The sequence below is a fragment of the Pogoniulus pusillus genome, chromosome 12 (genome assembly GCF_015220805.1).
Source record: "Pogoniulus pusillus isolate bPogPus1 chromosome 12, bPogPus1.pri, whole genome shotgun sequence".
NCBI lineage: Eukaryota > Metazoa > Chordata > Aves > Piciformes > Lybiidae > Pogoniulus > Pogoniulus pusillus.
The window spans coordinates 18,916,065-18,932,649 of NC_087275.1; the positions used below are offsets into that span (position 1 = coordinate 18,916,065).

Below are 16,585 nucleotides of genomic sequence, written 5' to 3' on the forward strand. Positions count from 1 at the left end.
TAAGTGATTTAGATTTGGTAACCTCAGTTTGACATATTCAGAGGCAACAACCTCTGGTTACATCCACAGAACAAATAAGGCTGTAGAGACACAGACTGGCTGCATTTGTCTTGAAGTGTTTGATGCCCTTTGAGAATTTCTGGATCAGCTGAATTTGTCTCAAAGTGTTTGATGTCCTCTGGGCATTTTTATTTAAAATGTCCTCTTTGATCACACTATCTGGGATGTAAGGTGCCCCTGTTTTGCCAATCCTCTTAGGCAAAAGGCAGCTATGCAGTCCACAAGTATCTGTTCAGCTGTCACCATTCACTTGTCTCTTCAATCATCCCATATCTCCAAATCATCACCAAGGAACAGAAAAATTTGGCCATATACATAGACCAAAATTTTCACCAGCATAAATCAGCCTTGATTCAATGACTACTACACCTCTTTACCTCAGGTTAGGCTCCATTCCTGATAAATACAGTAATCTATTTACTTAAAATTTATTTATCCTGTAGCGTTCCTCTCCTTTTGAGGATCAAAAGAACAGCCTTAACTCATTTTTTCCTGACAATTAGTTCCACAAAATTCCCTTGCAGAGATGGCACAGCTAACCAAAGTCAAACAAGAATTTGGACTTCACAAATGAGGCTGCTGAAAGCAGAATTTAACCCTTGAAAAGAAAAGTTTTACTCAAAGGTCAATATTCACAAAGCATACATCACTGAAAGCAAAACATCCAAATCTCAAGTAGCATTTTCACAGTGTTTCTGTGACTACTCTTATAAGTATGGATAATAGAGCAACAAAAAGTCACATTAGAATGTGTATACATGGCAGTTAGTCTTGCCCATGCAAAGCAGAAACAGAGACATTGACTGCTTGAAAACATCTTTAACCTTTCCTTTGTGTTTGATGAGGTATAACACTTCTCAAGTTGCTTAATACCAGTCGAAGCACTAGACAGACACATAGACACATAGAAACAGCCAGGTTGGAAGAGAATTCCAAGATCATCCAGTCCAACCTATCACCCAGCCCTGTCCAATCAAATAGACCATGGCACTAAGTGCCTCATCCAGGCTTTTCCTGAACACCTCCAAGGATGGCGACTCCACCACCTCCCTGGGCAGCCCATTCCAATGGCAAATCACTCTCTGTGGGAAGAACTTCCTCCTAGTATCGAGCCTATACCTCCCGTGACACAACTTGAGACTGTGTCCCCTCATTCTATTGCTGGTTGCCTGGCAGAAATGACTGACCCCCACCTGGCTACAACCTCCCTTCAGGTAGTTGTAGACAACAATGAGGTCACCCCTGAGCCTTCCCAGGCTCAGCCTGAGTCAATTGAGTTGAAACTGACAAAGGAAGGCTCAACTTCCTAGTGAAAACTGTATTCAGCACATTCATGAAACATCAAGTTTAGAAAGACAGCAAAAATGGTGCACTTACTAGAAGAGACCATTAGTGTACCTATACTAATAAGAGGTCTACTTTAGATGTCTTTGTAAACTTCTACTAGTGACAAAAGGATCCTCATGCCCTGACAGTATAGGCAAAAAGCTTCCTTAATTTTCTGTTTAACATCAAAAAATATATAGCATGCAGTTAAAGTAACAGCTCCTTTCAGTGGCATGGGCAGGGTGAGAGACAAAAACAGAGCTGGCTGCACAGAGACCTTGCCTACAATCTTCCCTCCAGTGAGCAGACTCATTAGAGAAAACCTATTCTGGAAAAGAGAGAATACACAAACCTTAGTATAAACATGAGTGCCCTGTACTCAAGACTTTTTAACTACCAAAAAATGCCCAAATGACTGTCAAAAATAAGTTCTTCATGCTAAGCAGGGAAATTGGATGGCAAGAAATCTCTCATCCTGCTTTAAGTTAAATAAACTCTTCTTTTCTTAACGGTTGCCACTAATCCAAACTAAAGGTACTATTTTAAGTCTATAGCAATATCAAACATTATTGAACTACACTACTGATCCCACAAACCACTGGGCACATGCTCAGCTTTATTATTGTGAATGGTGTTACTTATTTCGGCCCTCTCACAGGTATTAAACAAGTGTGGGAGATCATGGTCAAAATTCCCCATATTTTAGTGAACTGCAAATAAGCATCTGAACATACACCTCCTTTTTCTCGTCCACATTAAATGCTTCCTTCCCTTCTGTTTGGGCAAAACACAAGGCTGTGATTCAGGTGAATCTATGGACTAGGGAACTACAGGAACACAGATTCACCATGTTTCATTCCAGCTGAAAAAGGTAAAGCTTTAGTAGCTATGGAGTGAAGCTGCCCACACAAAATGAGGACACACACGTTAAGACTTCAAAACATTCACAAAATTGGACAAGATCTGCCTAGGTGCTGGATTCTCACTCTTAGGATTTCCCATTCAGAAATGGAGCACCAGAGGTGTGAGATTGGTTACAATTTCTCCCAGTAACAGAAAAGGCAGCATACATAATAACTCACATAATCATGACAATAAAATCACCTTACTGCAAAAAAAAAGAAAGATCTCTCTAAATATTTGTGCTGTCATACTCGTTTATCTTTTGCATGATCAGGCAGAAAAAAAGTGATCTTAACATCTGAAAAAATTCAGCAATTTGGACACTTCCTAGAAAGTGTTCTTCAAAATTACAGCTCTAAATGCTGATGAATGAGGCTGTGCCTGCTTATGCAAGATTAAAGAAACAATGTCCTATGATCTGCCTGACAGGGTACAGTTAACTAACCAAAATCATAACAAGGATGACTATAGTGAACCACACTTGTCTCTTCCACCTCATCACAGCAATGAGAGAGAGAAAAGACCATCACAACAAACAGCCCTTTCCATCTCCCATGCTCTGTGTCAAGGAGTATTTTTAGGAATGTAGTTACATCCAGTTTTAATGTCTAAATGAACAGAGCATCCCAGGCAGCTTTCCGGAGAATGTCTTTAGAGCAAAGCAGACCCTAATGACATTAACAGAAATGTGAAGGCTTTTATGTCTAGCTGGCTAGCTTTCCCATCCCCAAAACAGCATTATATTATTTGCCTCCCTCGTACACTTTTTCAATGCAACAGCAGCTTTTGCATGCTGTTCTGCTGAAAACAGGCACTTGCGGATTCTCTTGAACACAAAATCATGAAGGACTTTTATGTTGCCCTCTTTTACTTGCTGTAATAAGATGCATGCATACCCAACCTTGCCCTCTCAAAGTCTGACTCCCATGGTAAAAAAACAAACCAACCAAAAAAAAAAAAAAAACTGTTTCAGATATTTTTGGCAGAAAGAATGAGACTGAGCTCTTCTTACTGTTACTTCTGGTTCTGTGGATACTTAAGAGCATCATAAAGTACTCAATTTCCTTAACATTTTTGAATTCTTACTGGTTGAAATCCAGGTGATGAGACATGTTCAGGCAAGCTTGCTTATGGTGGGGCTTTTTCCTGCTCTTCCTATAAAAACAACTGAAGAGCAGAAGACTCTGAAAGTGATGGGGCTTGGAAAACTTGGAGAGGGATGGGACAAGCTGTCACACTACTGCCCATTTTTCCAGTGTCTAAACACAACCCAAAAAAAGCTATAGGGAGCTATATAGAGAGCTTCTTCCATCCACTGCCTTTTATCAGGAAAAGTGAGTTGTTTAAAATAATATTTCACTTTTATTCAGCTAAAAATAAGTGGACAAATGAAGCTTTTCTATAGAGAGCAGTCAATCAAGAAGGAATTCCATTGAAAACTTGGTAGAAAAGGTAACTTCGGGAAAGACAGAAAGACAGTCAGAAAGAAGAAAAGAAAACCTGCCATTTACACTCTGCTTAGCACAGCTGATCTATTCCTTTGATTACAGCAATCTTATTACACTAGCAGTATTTTCAGATGACAAAATCCATGTGAATGATAAGTATGTGATTTCACCACAGTATTTGTATAGAAGGATCAGCAGGATTTTCCCACCTTAGGCCCTGCTAGGGAAGTGTCTTGTTATTTTGTCAAAGACAATTACTGTTCTTCTATAGAAGCAGTCAGGAAACCATTTCCAAACAAAACCTCTAGATGATGTAATAGTGAGGCAGAAATAGTGTTCCTCAAACCAGACGGTTTGTGAGGCTCAGATGCTAGTTTACATGTGCCTAAAACATCTTGATCTTAGGAACATGTCATCAGCTAAGCCTGCTAAGTCTAGCAGATTTCTCTAGTCTTAGGTGAAGAAGGTTATGAAACACACAGTAAGAACAGCAATGGTAATAATAACAGTAACAATAAAGTAAACAGTACTTTAGCTTTTGAAATATAGCAAAACAATGGCTTTTAAGGCAATGGCATGGTTCAGTGTCCACACAGCTATGACTTATGTAAAACTATGCACTGAATCTTTTCAATGGGATATTTCTGTGGCTTTGACTTTTTGCACCATGCTCTTTTTCTTTCTCCAGTTGAACCAAATGTTTGCCACTGGCTTTTGTAGAGCAAAACTGGGGGCATGCGAATTCAGTGTTCTTCAAGTGGTCGTATTTTATCAAGCATATCAAGTACTAAAGGAGGATCAAGAGGTTTTAATCTTGGAAAAAAATTACATTCAAAACATCCACATACTTCAGAGTCAGCAACAAAGGGTGCAGGACTGACTCACACAATAGTATATAAATATCAAGGAATAAAAGAGCCAGTGTTGTGCAGCAGCACAATTTATAAACATGCCAGAAAACCTGCAGTATGCACACATATTCTTTAATTTTATCACTCTCAAAACATCTGAGCACTCACAGTAAACAGGAAACTAACCTTGATGTGAGCTGCTGGATCTGGGACAGTCTGAATCATGTCCTTTAACAGGCCAACGTGTTTACCAGGAGTTCAGATCCCAAGGCAGCTGCATAACCAAAGAAACAAGAGACATATGACTGTATTTTAAAAGTTTCTTTCAGTAGAAATTTCTTATCTTTTTATAGACTGATAAGCATCTTTCCTTCCTCAGACCTCCTCATGGAAAATCAGTCTTTATCTGTAATACACAATTTTCCCAAAATACAAACTCCAGCAGAGTCCCATTACTCACATGAGATACCAGGGATTTCCACAATCCCTTCTTCCCAATTTAGAAACTTACTGCAGGACTGGGACAGATCTGGAGGTGGTTAATACAACTACCACTCAACTGAAGTGGTGTTCATTTACAACATCTTCAAATCTGGTTCAGCTGTTCAATTAACAACACTTCAGAGCACGGATCTTCTAGAAACCCTTATCCACGTCTGGTAATAAAGTACAGAGGAGCTGAGGAAGGTGAGGAGCAAGGGGATGAGGGACCATTCATTTAGAACTTTAAAAATGTGCAACATAAATGATGTGAAGCAGAGTTCAGCAACAAGAACATCGAATAACTGCTAATAAATTTGGACAGATGAACCAGGGAACCAGAAAACGTGTGGAAAAAGAAGGAATGTGAATTAAAGTAATCTGCTCTTTTCTCTGTTCTCGCTAAAAGCCAGGTTCTTATTTCTCATGCAAGAGGTCTCCAGAATGTTTTTTTGTCTTTTAAAGCAGCAAGGCACTATCAAGGAAAAAAATGTATACTTTTTCCTCAGCATTGGCCTTTTTATTTCATTATCTGTTCTCACATCTACACTAATTCACAAATCAAACTGTAGAGGTTGACAAACTGACTAACATCAGGCTGCAGCTTGCCCCAGAAGCAGTCCTCATGATGCAAGGGAACCATTTACAAACATGTGGTACTACATGGTGCAATTAGAGGTATCACCACAGAGATCTTGGTGCATTTCCTTCTTGCTACTTACAGGACCCATCTTTCTCCCTCTTTAGAGCAATTAAAATTATGTGCTTAATTCGATGAGAGTTAGAGAAATCCCAACACAAGCCAAATTCCCATGTTGTACACTTTCCTCAGCTATCTGTGAACGATCAAATGCAATACTGATGTCATGGTTTCAAGTGAAGATTTTCTTTCCACAGAACTCGAAGATCATCAAAAGCAACAGACACTTGTTTCAGTAAAAGCAACGTTGTTCGGATTTAAGCCATACAGAAACACTGACAGAACTGACAAGCCTTTCAGTTCCCTTCCCTAGGAAATTCACACCTACCACATTATTCATTGGATTTATGGGATTTGTATTTTAAGCTTTCAAAACATCATCTGAAAACTACTACATTTTATTTAAACTGAACAGAAAAATAGTTTGAGCCCTGGGCTAGATGGTGTTCTCACAGTCGGTCTACTCTCATCACTGTGTGGCCATAATGGTACCTCATCCCCAGCAAAGAAGCCTACTCAGGCATTGGACCACATCAGCATTCATTTCTGCCTCTCTAACGTTTTTGCTCAGCCTGTAAGTATGCACTGCACCTCTCCACCCTACACAAGTATTTCACTTGGTTAACCCAGTTTCCAGAAGGGAGACAGGTTTGAATATAATTTGGGAAACAATTTACTACACCTAGACAAAGAGACTCACATCCTCCTTACAGATTTGGGTGCTTTCGCCCCTCTTTGTTCCCCAAAAATGCTGCTCATCTCCTGCCCTGGAGCCTGTCCCCTGCCCAAGACCAGCTGCATGCTATCTCACATTGTGGCGGAGATGGAGCATACAGACCCTCAGCTCACCCAGCCTGCTACAGCTCAGAGAGCTTCTGAGCTGAAAATGCCTGACAGTGGTGCAGGGATTTCTTCTTCTGAGTTTTTGCAACCTGGATAGTCTACCCAACAGAAAAAGGCCTTTGCACCTAGGAAGCGTGTGCTGATCTCAAGAGGTGAGGACTCTATTCCAGAAACACCCCATGCCACTTTTTTTTTTTAGTTCAGATTTGTTTGAAGCTATTGGAGTTTTAAAAGAAGTTATGCCCAGACCATTCATACCACATCTTTTCCACAAGAGAACAGATTCCTTATAGGAGAGGACAGAGAACATTTGCAAACCAGTTGTCAGCTCCACACAATATGATATGGAGAGCAAAGACAAGCAAAGGTTAGCCAATATGAGTTGGAAAGATGCATATGCAACTGTTCTGGCCATTTAACTTTCCCCCTATATTTCTGTGTAGTGGTGGTCCTGAAAGGAGGAATATTGCTGTGAAGTCAGCCTTTGGCAACATATTCCTCTTTCTCACCTAGATATTCGTTTATAGCTAAAGTAGGCTACATCCTAGCTTGCAAAAGGTTACAGCATTTTTATTCCTGAAAAATCATTGTTAAAAAAAACTATGACATTATTCCTTTCTTTTTCCAAACAGAAATATAATTCCATTTATTTCAGCTCCACCTTTACTGGTTAGAATTGGAAGCTTCCAGACATCTGGTACTAACTCACTGAACCACATGGTATGTATTGCCAGAAGCTCTCCCACTCCCACCCTAAATTTAATACTGGTCACATTTGTGCTTGACATTCTGTCGCAGGGTCTGCACGTGTGTGAACATTTTGCCCTGCATCACCTGGCTAGCATGACTCTAATAGATGAGCCAGAATGACTCTGAAGTCTAGTTCAGGGAGACACCTCTTTCAGAAAACAAAACCAAGGAAATCATAATACAAGCTTAAATTGAAAAGCTTGTTCAAGTCCTTTGTCAATTTAGGGTTTAAGCCCAGAAGGGGATATTTGTAGCCACGGAGCATGGTTTCTTACAGCTCCCAGAGTTCTGAGTTAAGACTAGCTTTCATTAATCCTGCTTTAGTGGTACAGGTCACTGTTAGCATCCAATCTCTGTGCTGGTTTGAGGCTAATCAGAACATTTTAATGAGAGAAATTAGATCATTTGTTGTGAAAAGAAAATAATGATGGTGTCTATACCATTCATTGGTTTGCTGAGACAAGTATAAAGCTAAAACATAAACAATCTTCCCTCACTTTGTCCTGGGATGTTGCCCTATTCATTTCTCCTTTGATCTGATCTGACATCTCTCCTCTAATCTTGGCTAAGAACTAACAACGTAAGCTTTGCTGACTTGCTTCTTTTGGTTTCTGGCTGGGAAGGGAGATAGAGAGGGAGAAGAAGAGGGTAACTTTGAGCCCTTCTGGGCAGTTTGTCCGGGAGGAAGTTTGGATTTCTGTATTATTTCTGGTTTGTATGTAATTGTAAATACTTGTAAATGTTGCGTATAGATGCTTGTAAATTTTGCCATGCTGTAAATACAGCTTCATCTTACTTCCAAGCCGTCTGAGCTAGTCTGGTAAACTTCAAATAGTTGGGGGGGAAAGTTCCTAACTCACATCACACCTCTCAGGGAGCTGGGACAGTGAAGAGACAGCAACAGTCCTTCTGGCAGCAATCAGGGGACGGATCTGGTAGCTTCTGCTGGCCAGACACAAGTCCATCATATGCTCGAAATGAAAAAAGGCTCTGTCCATACTGGGAAGCCTTCCCACCACATGAAACAAATAATCATTCATCAGGTCAAGGCAGCCAGTGAGACTGTGCACATCTGGTCACCCAGCTGAAGGACAGAGCTGCAGCGGTGCAGCACAGTCAGGGTAGCAATGGCTTCTTGGCAGAGTTGGAGCGCACATGCACTGCCACTCACACCAGCATGCACCCAGCAAGTGAAAGCATGCTGCATTTTAGTTATGTACGGGTGACAGAGCATGTACTGAGCATGGCCCAACAGCCCTGAGCAAGAAGGCACCAGATGACAGGCCGGAAACTGCTGGGACAGTAGGCTAGGCTCACATGCTCTGACCATGTCTCCAAGAAAAGGGGATGGCCAGCATCGGGCTGTGGGCAGCACTTCATACTCATGACAGGATCTGGCTTTTGGCACTGGTTTCCATCCCCTAGAAGCACATGAAGCATTGTATAACAGCAGCAGTTGGGACAAGTCACAATATTGCTCATGAGATGGGAGATACAAATTCTCCTACGATGTTTAAGGCAGATGAAGGTGCCAAGACAAAACCATGATACTGTATGAAAGCAGCCAGACCAGGGTATGCTTGTGTTACCCCACACAGGATGACACAGCTAAGCTATGCAGTCTATTGTCCTTCTGCACACACACATGAAGTTCTAGTTTTGGGAGTTATGTAAATGTATCAAAGGGTGGCAGAATTATGTACAGCTCTAGAATTCACCAGATGTGATTGCATTGTTTTCCCTTTTCATAGTCATTTAAAAAAGATTAGACATTTTAATGTACACACATACTGCCAAATTACTGCAAAGCTGAATACCCCTTCTATAAGGTGGGCAGTATGCACCCCTCTCTCATACATTTTGCATCCATGTCACCTCACAGACAGGAACACAAGTCTATTTTCCACAATTTGGCATGTTGTGCTCACCTGAAAAAATCACCAGGTGTCCTATGCCCCACAGTAAACCACTGCAAGCAAGCATGGCTGTGAGATCAGCACAACTGATGGAGAAAGTCCCCAGGCCAAACTCCTAGCAAAGTGATACCCACGCAGAGCAGAGCTTGGCCGCAGTAAATTCAGAAGTACAGTCCATGCCGATCTTGCACGGGGGATGAATGCAGCCCAAAGGACTCATCTGCAAAGGAAATAATATTAAAAATACAGCCACAGTGTGTATCCAATATTAGATAATGAAGGGCTGCTTAATCAAGAGCAAATGAGATGCCAGAATTGCTGGGGCAGACTCCTGGTGTGGTGAGAGCAAGGATGATATTAAACAGTTACCCAAGCACAGGCTGTGCAGGAGGGAGCAGCACCAAAGCTCTGCCTTCCCGACAGCAGCTTGCTGCAAAGAGCCCTGTACCACACTGCTGCTGGAACAGTATGAGCTTTATAAATGACAGCACAAAAAGCTACGAGTGGCACAGAGCACTGCAGATCTGCAGACACACACAGACACACACTCCAGAATGATGAATAATACAGAGTGGCATTGCACCGGATTTCTACCAGCATAACTCCAGGATGTTTACCATTACTCACAGGAGGTGAATCCCAAAACAGTTATGCAGAGTATCCCAAGTAAGTGCCAGCAGGAGTTTCAGACTCCCTCATGCTGTCATGCAAATGTACTTGTCACGTATTTTATAAGAACTGATGTTTTTCAGCTAATGGAGAACTTTTAAGACATCTATTTCTGGATTGTTTCTTTCAGAAAGTTTTTTTGTGCGTGCATCTGGGTCCTACCAGCACTGCTGAGACCGTGTGTAAAAGACAGAAAGGTTTGGGATATTCAGGCAGATGGTCTATAAAGTCTATTCTTGGTGGTGTGTAGAATTTACACAAGCTCCTGCTCCTGGAACTTAGAGCAACTTCTGTGGTAGAGGAATGCCCTGCCTGTGGTTTTCAGACTTTCTGAGATTTGTGGACACCTAAAATCATCGCAGTTACAGTGAAAGCCCTTGTACAGCAAATTTAAGCCTAATCTAGACTTGCTGCACTATAGAAGTAGTCTACAGAGCTGCAAGGACCACTAATTGAAAATCAGTGTGGTGCTGCTGCTTTACTCATATCATAGTGCTTTACTGAAGTTGTTCATGTAAATAGCTTTCTAACTTAATGTAAGCCTTACAGAATGTAAGCCTTACAGAATTAGGAAGTTTTTCAGTACAAGGGTGATGAGACTCTGAAATAAGTTGCCTGGAATGGTTGAGTAGGTGTTCAAGGCCAGGTTGGATGAGGGCTTCAGAAACCTGATCTAGTTAAGAGGCATCCATACCCATGGCAGGGAGGGTGGACTGGATGATCTTGGAGGTCTCTTCCAAGCTGGTTGATTCTATGATTCTATGATTAAAGAACCAGCCAGGAATGGCCTGGCCTAGCCTGGAAAAAAAAGATGTGGAAGTCTCATCCCCAGAAATAAACCAGACTTATGCCACCATCTGAAGCAGGTCAGAAATTCACCCACTCCCACTTAGTCAATCGGTACAAAAGGCAGGAGCAGAAGATTGTTACAAGCATGCAATTTTGAAAATGCTACACAAACAAGTGCAACAATAACCTGCCTGCACAGCCTCGTACTGTAAGGTTCTGCCTTCCCTTCTCTAATACTTCCAGGTTTAGAAGAAGGTACTGTAGAGCCAGGTGAGCAGACACAGTCAGCTCCTGCCAGCAACCAAGGCTTGCTGAGCACCCAAGGGGATCACAGAATCACAGAATGCCTTAGGTTGGAAGAGACCTCAGAGATCATCCAGTCCAACCCCCTTGCCATGGGCAGGGATGCCTCTTAACTAGATCAGGTTTCTGAAGCCCTCATCCAACCTGGCCTTGAACACCTACTCAACCATTCCAGGCAACTTATTTCAGAGTCTCATCACCCTTGTACTGAAAAACTTCCTAAAATCCAATCTAACCCTACTCTCCCTCATAAAACCATTGCCACTGGTCCTGTCGCTAGACACCCTAAAGAAAAGTCCCTTTCCAGCTTTTCCGTAGGCTCCTTTCAGGTGTTGGAAGGCAGCTATAAGGTTGTAGCCCTGGAGTCTTCTCCAGGCTGAACAACACCAGCTCCCTCAGTCTATTCTCACAGCAGAGGTGCTCCAGCCAGGAGCTGTCCTCAGAGGGGCTGAGGCAGATGATGGACCACTCTGCATTGTGGACGTGTACTTCTGGTGAGCAAATGGCTCAAAGAGCAGAACTCAGTAGTATCTAGTGAAAAAAGGCCTGGAACTGAACTCACAGGACCATCCAGAATTCAGCAGCTGTCAACCAGGATTCTAATGAGCAGGCTGTCAACACAACTCTTGTAACCCTGGCCCAGTATTGACAGTAAGCCATTACACAGCAGAGTTTAATGACAATAGCTTCAAGCTTTTATGCTTAACTTGCAGTTGGGTATAATTCCTCCAATTTGGTTTGTTGGTTTGGGGGGGTTTTTTTCCTTCTTTTGTTGCAATCTCTCTGCATTCTAACAACCTCAGCAATAAAAGTCTGAGGGAAGACCCTGGTGTGCTCAAGAAATGACAGTGCTGAAGCAGTCCATCTGCAGTCTGTGTTTTTGTTGTTAAGCCAAGATGTCATGCCTGCAGGTACCTACCATGAATAAAACAACAGTAAAAGACAAGAACAACAGAACAGAAAAAGATGTGTCAATAAGGGTGTCTACAACTTTACATTCTCAATGAAAACTTCACACTCATCCCACCCTTGCAGGACTGAACTCAGTGGATATGTTATAGCTTTGTCAGTGGATCTGATGTGTTTAGCTGCAAAAGTGAAGTGAAGCTAGGTGGTACTAATTGCTTAAGATCAATAGATCTGGGCTGGGAGAAGTATGTCACCTGTGAGTCTAGCACACTTCTCTCTGCTTAGGAGCACACTGAATAAATGGCAAATTCTTTGGAAGCAATTTAAATAGAAGAATAACTCATTGGTAATTTTCCAGTTACATGTCCTTAGGCAGCTTGAGCTGGTTGGTTTTCTCTTTTAATATGTAATATGGCATTGTTAGGCTGTGGAGTTTTTTTCAAATCAATGGACAGAGATGGTTGGTTGGTGGGTTTCAATTCTAGCAGCTAAAAGCAGAAAGATTTTTCACTTTCAAGAAACACCTAAAGAAGTTAGTAACAACAATAACAACTTTTTAAAAGAGGAGTGCTATATTTTCTTCCTCTCTCCTGCTTTGGTTTTTTTTTCCCTGGAAATAAATAAAACTTCCCTGCCCATCCCTCCTCCTGAGAAAACTTCTGGGGGGTTTCTTTTATGACCAGCTCATGCTGATAAGTTCTTTCCCTCACAGAACATTAGTACTATTCCTGCCAGTCAGATCAGAGTGCTGATCTAGCTGGCAGCAAATCACCTTTCTGACAGGCCTCCCTACCAGCAGCACCAGTTTCCCAGATACAGCAAGTCCTGGCAGCCTCAGAGCCTCCAAGGTATAAGGCACAGCAGGAGGCAGCAGGCATTGGCTCAGGGTGGTTGGGAGGTAAGACTAGCCCCTGCCAGGCGAAGACATGGGCTTGGCATGGTTCAAGCTGACCGTAAAACCACAACTTGAGTATTACTGTAAGCGAGTCAGTAACTGAAGATTAAGTCATGTGTTGCCACCTGTTCCTACAGGCACAGATGGCCAGGGTTTACAGTTAGCTCTACACTAATAGCAATACTCTAGCTCCTCAACACACAAGGGGACAAACAAATGCATCTATCTGAGGACACGTCTATCCTTTCTGTGTCTGTCCCTCCTAGATTTCATCAAAACTGAAGCTGGAAGATGGATTTTGTGCTGAGTGATATGAGTTGATCTCTGTAAGTTTTTTCTCAGAGGGGTCAGTCCTTCAAGAGGCAAAAGACAAAATAATGTTCCCTTTCTCCTTTCCTTTGAATGTGGAGCTGATGGAGAAGGCACATTTCTATGCTACCACCCAACAGTATCTCTGCAGCTACTGCTTATCTCACATTCCAGCACATGATCTCAGGGGAGGATACAGCCCTAAATTAGCTCTTTTACAGTAGGAACTTTAGACTGCAGCCAAAAATATTTGGTTTTATTAGCACTCCCTATATAGTATGCCTCTGACCAATAACTTGGTTTATTTATTTTTCTGGTGAATTACCATGTTCTTATTCAAAGCCATAATGAGGATTATATATCGATGTGGAATGCAAAGCAGCTATTCCTGAAACTCCCAACTGCATATAAAAGAGTTTGTAATTCCCCAAACACTATCTCTTCAGTCCTGGGCACTTATAAATGTGGTTAACATGAATGAAGTAATATCTTCGGAAAGGAAGGAGACTTTTGAGTCACGTCTGACACATTTAACTACACCAACCACTTTTCATAGCTCAAGGTTTTGACTGCCTGTCTTAATACCATGCAAGGGTGTTTGATAATGATTACTCCCTGATGTTTATCCTGTTACAGGATACTTATACACATACACAAGATACCAAGGGGAGAGTTAACAAATGAATTCAAAACTTTGTGCTCTCCAAATGCAAAGCCATGGAGGTCACCAAAAAAGTTCCTGGATCAAATTAAATTCCTGCTTGGTACACTCTGCTCGCTTTTTGTTTGATGCTAGAGGTGCCCTGTTTAACTATTCATATTGAACCAAACTCCATGCTTCATACAAGGTGTCCGCCAGTTAACTGCACCAGAGCAAGACATGCAGCCATGAAGTAAGCCCTTAGTGCTCTACAGAAACATGACTCTCCAAAGAAAACTGATGCATTGCACTAAAGCAGGATGACATCAGGAGAGATACGTAGTGACAAGTAGTAGTTTCTAACTCAAATTCATTCCACTGTTAAAACCCAAACCCGTTTCAAATATTTTAACCAATGTTTCACTTAACATCTGCAGAAAGATACCCTCATTATAGAACAAATTAATACAAATTACTTTGAGCCTGAAGTCACAAGCTAAGGAAATTTTGTAGATCATCTTGAAAGATGAAAATAAACTGAACTATTTTAGAGCGTGAAACAGCAACTCTAATTCAACATTAGCACATTAAAAACCAGCTTCCTGTGGTGTGTGTTATCAGCTCTTTCAACCCTTCCTTGGCTAGTGCCTCTTGCACTTTAAAGTCATTTGTTTGAGAAAGATTTGTGCATTAGTCAGTGTTGGCGTTCTGCATTCAGCTCTGGTACCTGAATTTTCCAGGCCAGAGGCAGCTGTGTGAACCTGAAGGACGGATGATATACAGGAGATCAGACCAGATGCTCTAGCTGCCCTCTAGCTGTCAGATACCTATGCCTCTATTTTCAGTTTTGCTCTCAAGAGATCTGGTTCTAATAAGCCTATGGAAAGCGCTAGGGAAGAATTAGTGTAGGTTTTGCACCATACACTGCATTCAAGTGATACAGTCACAGTTTCAATCACATTTAAGCATCTAGGATAAACTAATGGCATACACAAAGTAAGCTGAAAACAGTAACATTTAGTAAAAGACATAACTGTGTGACTGCCTCAGACTTTTCAAGGATACCTACTTGATTAAATTCACACAATTGGAAATTATATATATCATGCATGCTCAGTAATTACTGAGTACATTAGATTAGTACTTTATTTACTGCAAAATTAACCTACAGTCCTGCCAAACCTACAAGAATCCTAAATTGACGCAATTAAAACAAAAATATCTAAAATCTGAAGAATCTTTAGATTTACAGGAGAACTAAAGTGTAATGTCACTTAGCTTCAAACTAACTGGGCAAGAAATAAAAAAAACAGTTAACGTTTTCTCTGCTTTCAATAAATTGCCTTGGTTGTCACAGTCAAGAAACATATATGCTGCTCGGGAACAGAATGTGCTGGCACCGAATCTGTTGCGTTCAAGTGCTCACTTTGAGGATGCAACAAATGTTTCAGTAATCTGCACAGTGAAGTTCTCCTTCTTGTTCTCCCCCTACGTTTCTGCAGGGACGACTCCTGGTTTAATGAGGAAAATCCTTCTTTTAATGAGCAATAGCATTTTATTGTTTATTTCCTGTGTACACACACTCACTCCTGCCAGTCCAGGGTACCACAAAGAGGAGGGGCAGCTAGGGGTCCTGGGGAACTCACCCACAAGACAGTTCCTTCTTTGAAGCTGTCTCAGAGTACCAGGGGGAAGGAACTACTGTAGTCACCCAGCTTCTACCTGTATACCCCAGTCACGACCTAGCAACCCTTTTCTTCTACTGTGGCACCTCACTGCAGGGCTTCCTGTGCCAAATTCACTCAGTTGCTCCCTTTGTCAGTGGGAGCAGTAGATACACCTCCCCTGAAAGGCTCCCCTGGGTAGTGCTGGACCTGAAGGAAACATAAAAATGGTACCAAGTCCTAAACTGGGCCCGACAGAACATTTCTGGGGGAAGCTAAATCAAGAGCAGACTGTCTGAATGCAAAACTACTTCCCATTGCCACTCACTGAGGTACACCAACAGTCCCTACTGCAGAGATTTGGGCATATCCAAGCAATTAGGGGTTTGGATCTAAGATGTTCTGGGGGGGGGGGGGGGGCGCATGTAAAATGCTTCCCTACATGGAAACTTTCCAGAAGGAGGCCTGACCTAGCCATGGACACTCACTGAAACAATGCTTCCCCAAACAGTCAGCAAAGGTGTCTGAAACACACTTCTCCAGCACAGCTCTGCTTTCAAAGACATTTGTGCCGCCAGTTTCTTCCTTTCTACAGCCATGTATGGGCATACCCTGCATCGGCAAAAGATGGGGAGAGGGGGAAAGGGACAGGGTAGGGGGTCAGCTTATGGGATGTCAGTAGCAGAAGTAATGGCTAAGTCCTCTGTGAAGGAATAAGCAAAACACACTAGAGATGATGTTGAAGAAGCATGAATTACCTTTCACAATTCCCTGAAGATTTCCATGGTTTTGAAACTCCACCCAAAGGACAGCAAAGGGACTTCACAGGGAACATTAACCCACCAACACAACTGGCAACACCATTTTCTTCTTATTCTTGAAAGAAAGTGTAAATACATATGGTGATCCTTCAACTCACCAGTAAATTAAGCCAGCTTCCAGTGGAAACGATCATTTCACTACAGAACAAAACTAAGCAGTCTTGGAAGCTCTTTAGACCAAATCTCCTTTCTGTTACTAAGTGCTTTTTATTCCTTTTGTATGTCCTTGGCATTAAATCCTTTCTTTTCTATCAGTTTAATTTCTCTTTTTACTAGTTGCATTTTCACTTCAGGTGTTGGAAATACAAA

The 16,585-nt window shown here is 41.8% G+C and overlaps 1 protein-coding gene across 5 annotated transcripts in view; it reads right to left on the reverse strand.

Annotated features, from left to right (window-relative positions):
- Nucleotides 1-16,585, reverse strand: part of ERG (ETS transcription factor ERG) — a 152,303-nt gene that overhangs the window by 105,673 nt on the left and 30,045 nt on the right. For 2 of the 5 annotated variants that reach the window (XM_064152529.1, XM_064152523.1), the window contains exons 1-2: nucleotides 9,290-9,731; nucleotides 4,775-4,862 (exon numbers count right to left, since the gene is read on the reverse strand). In XM_064152529.1, coding sequence (XP_064008599.1) covers nucleotides 4,775-4,813 — 39 coding nt within the window. In that variant the 5' untranslated portion in view covers nucleotides 4,814-4,862; nucleotides 9,290-9,731. Of the gene's footprint in view, nucleotides 1-4,774; nucleotides 4,865-9,289; nucleotides 9,732-16,585 lie in introns of those variants that run through there. The other 3 variants (XM_064152527.1, XM_064152524.1, XM_064152525.1) reach the window with 3 other exon arrangements.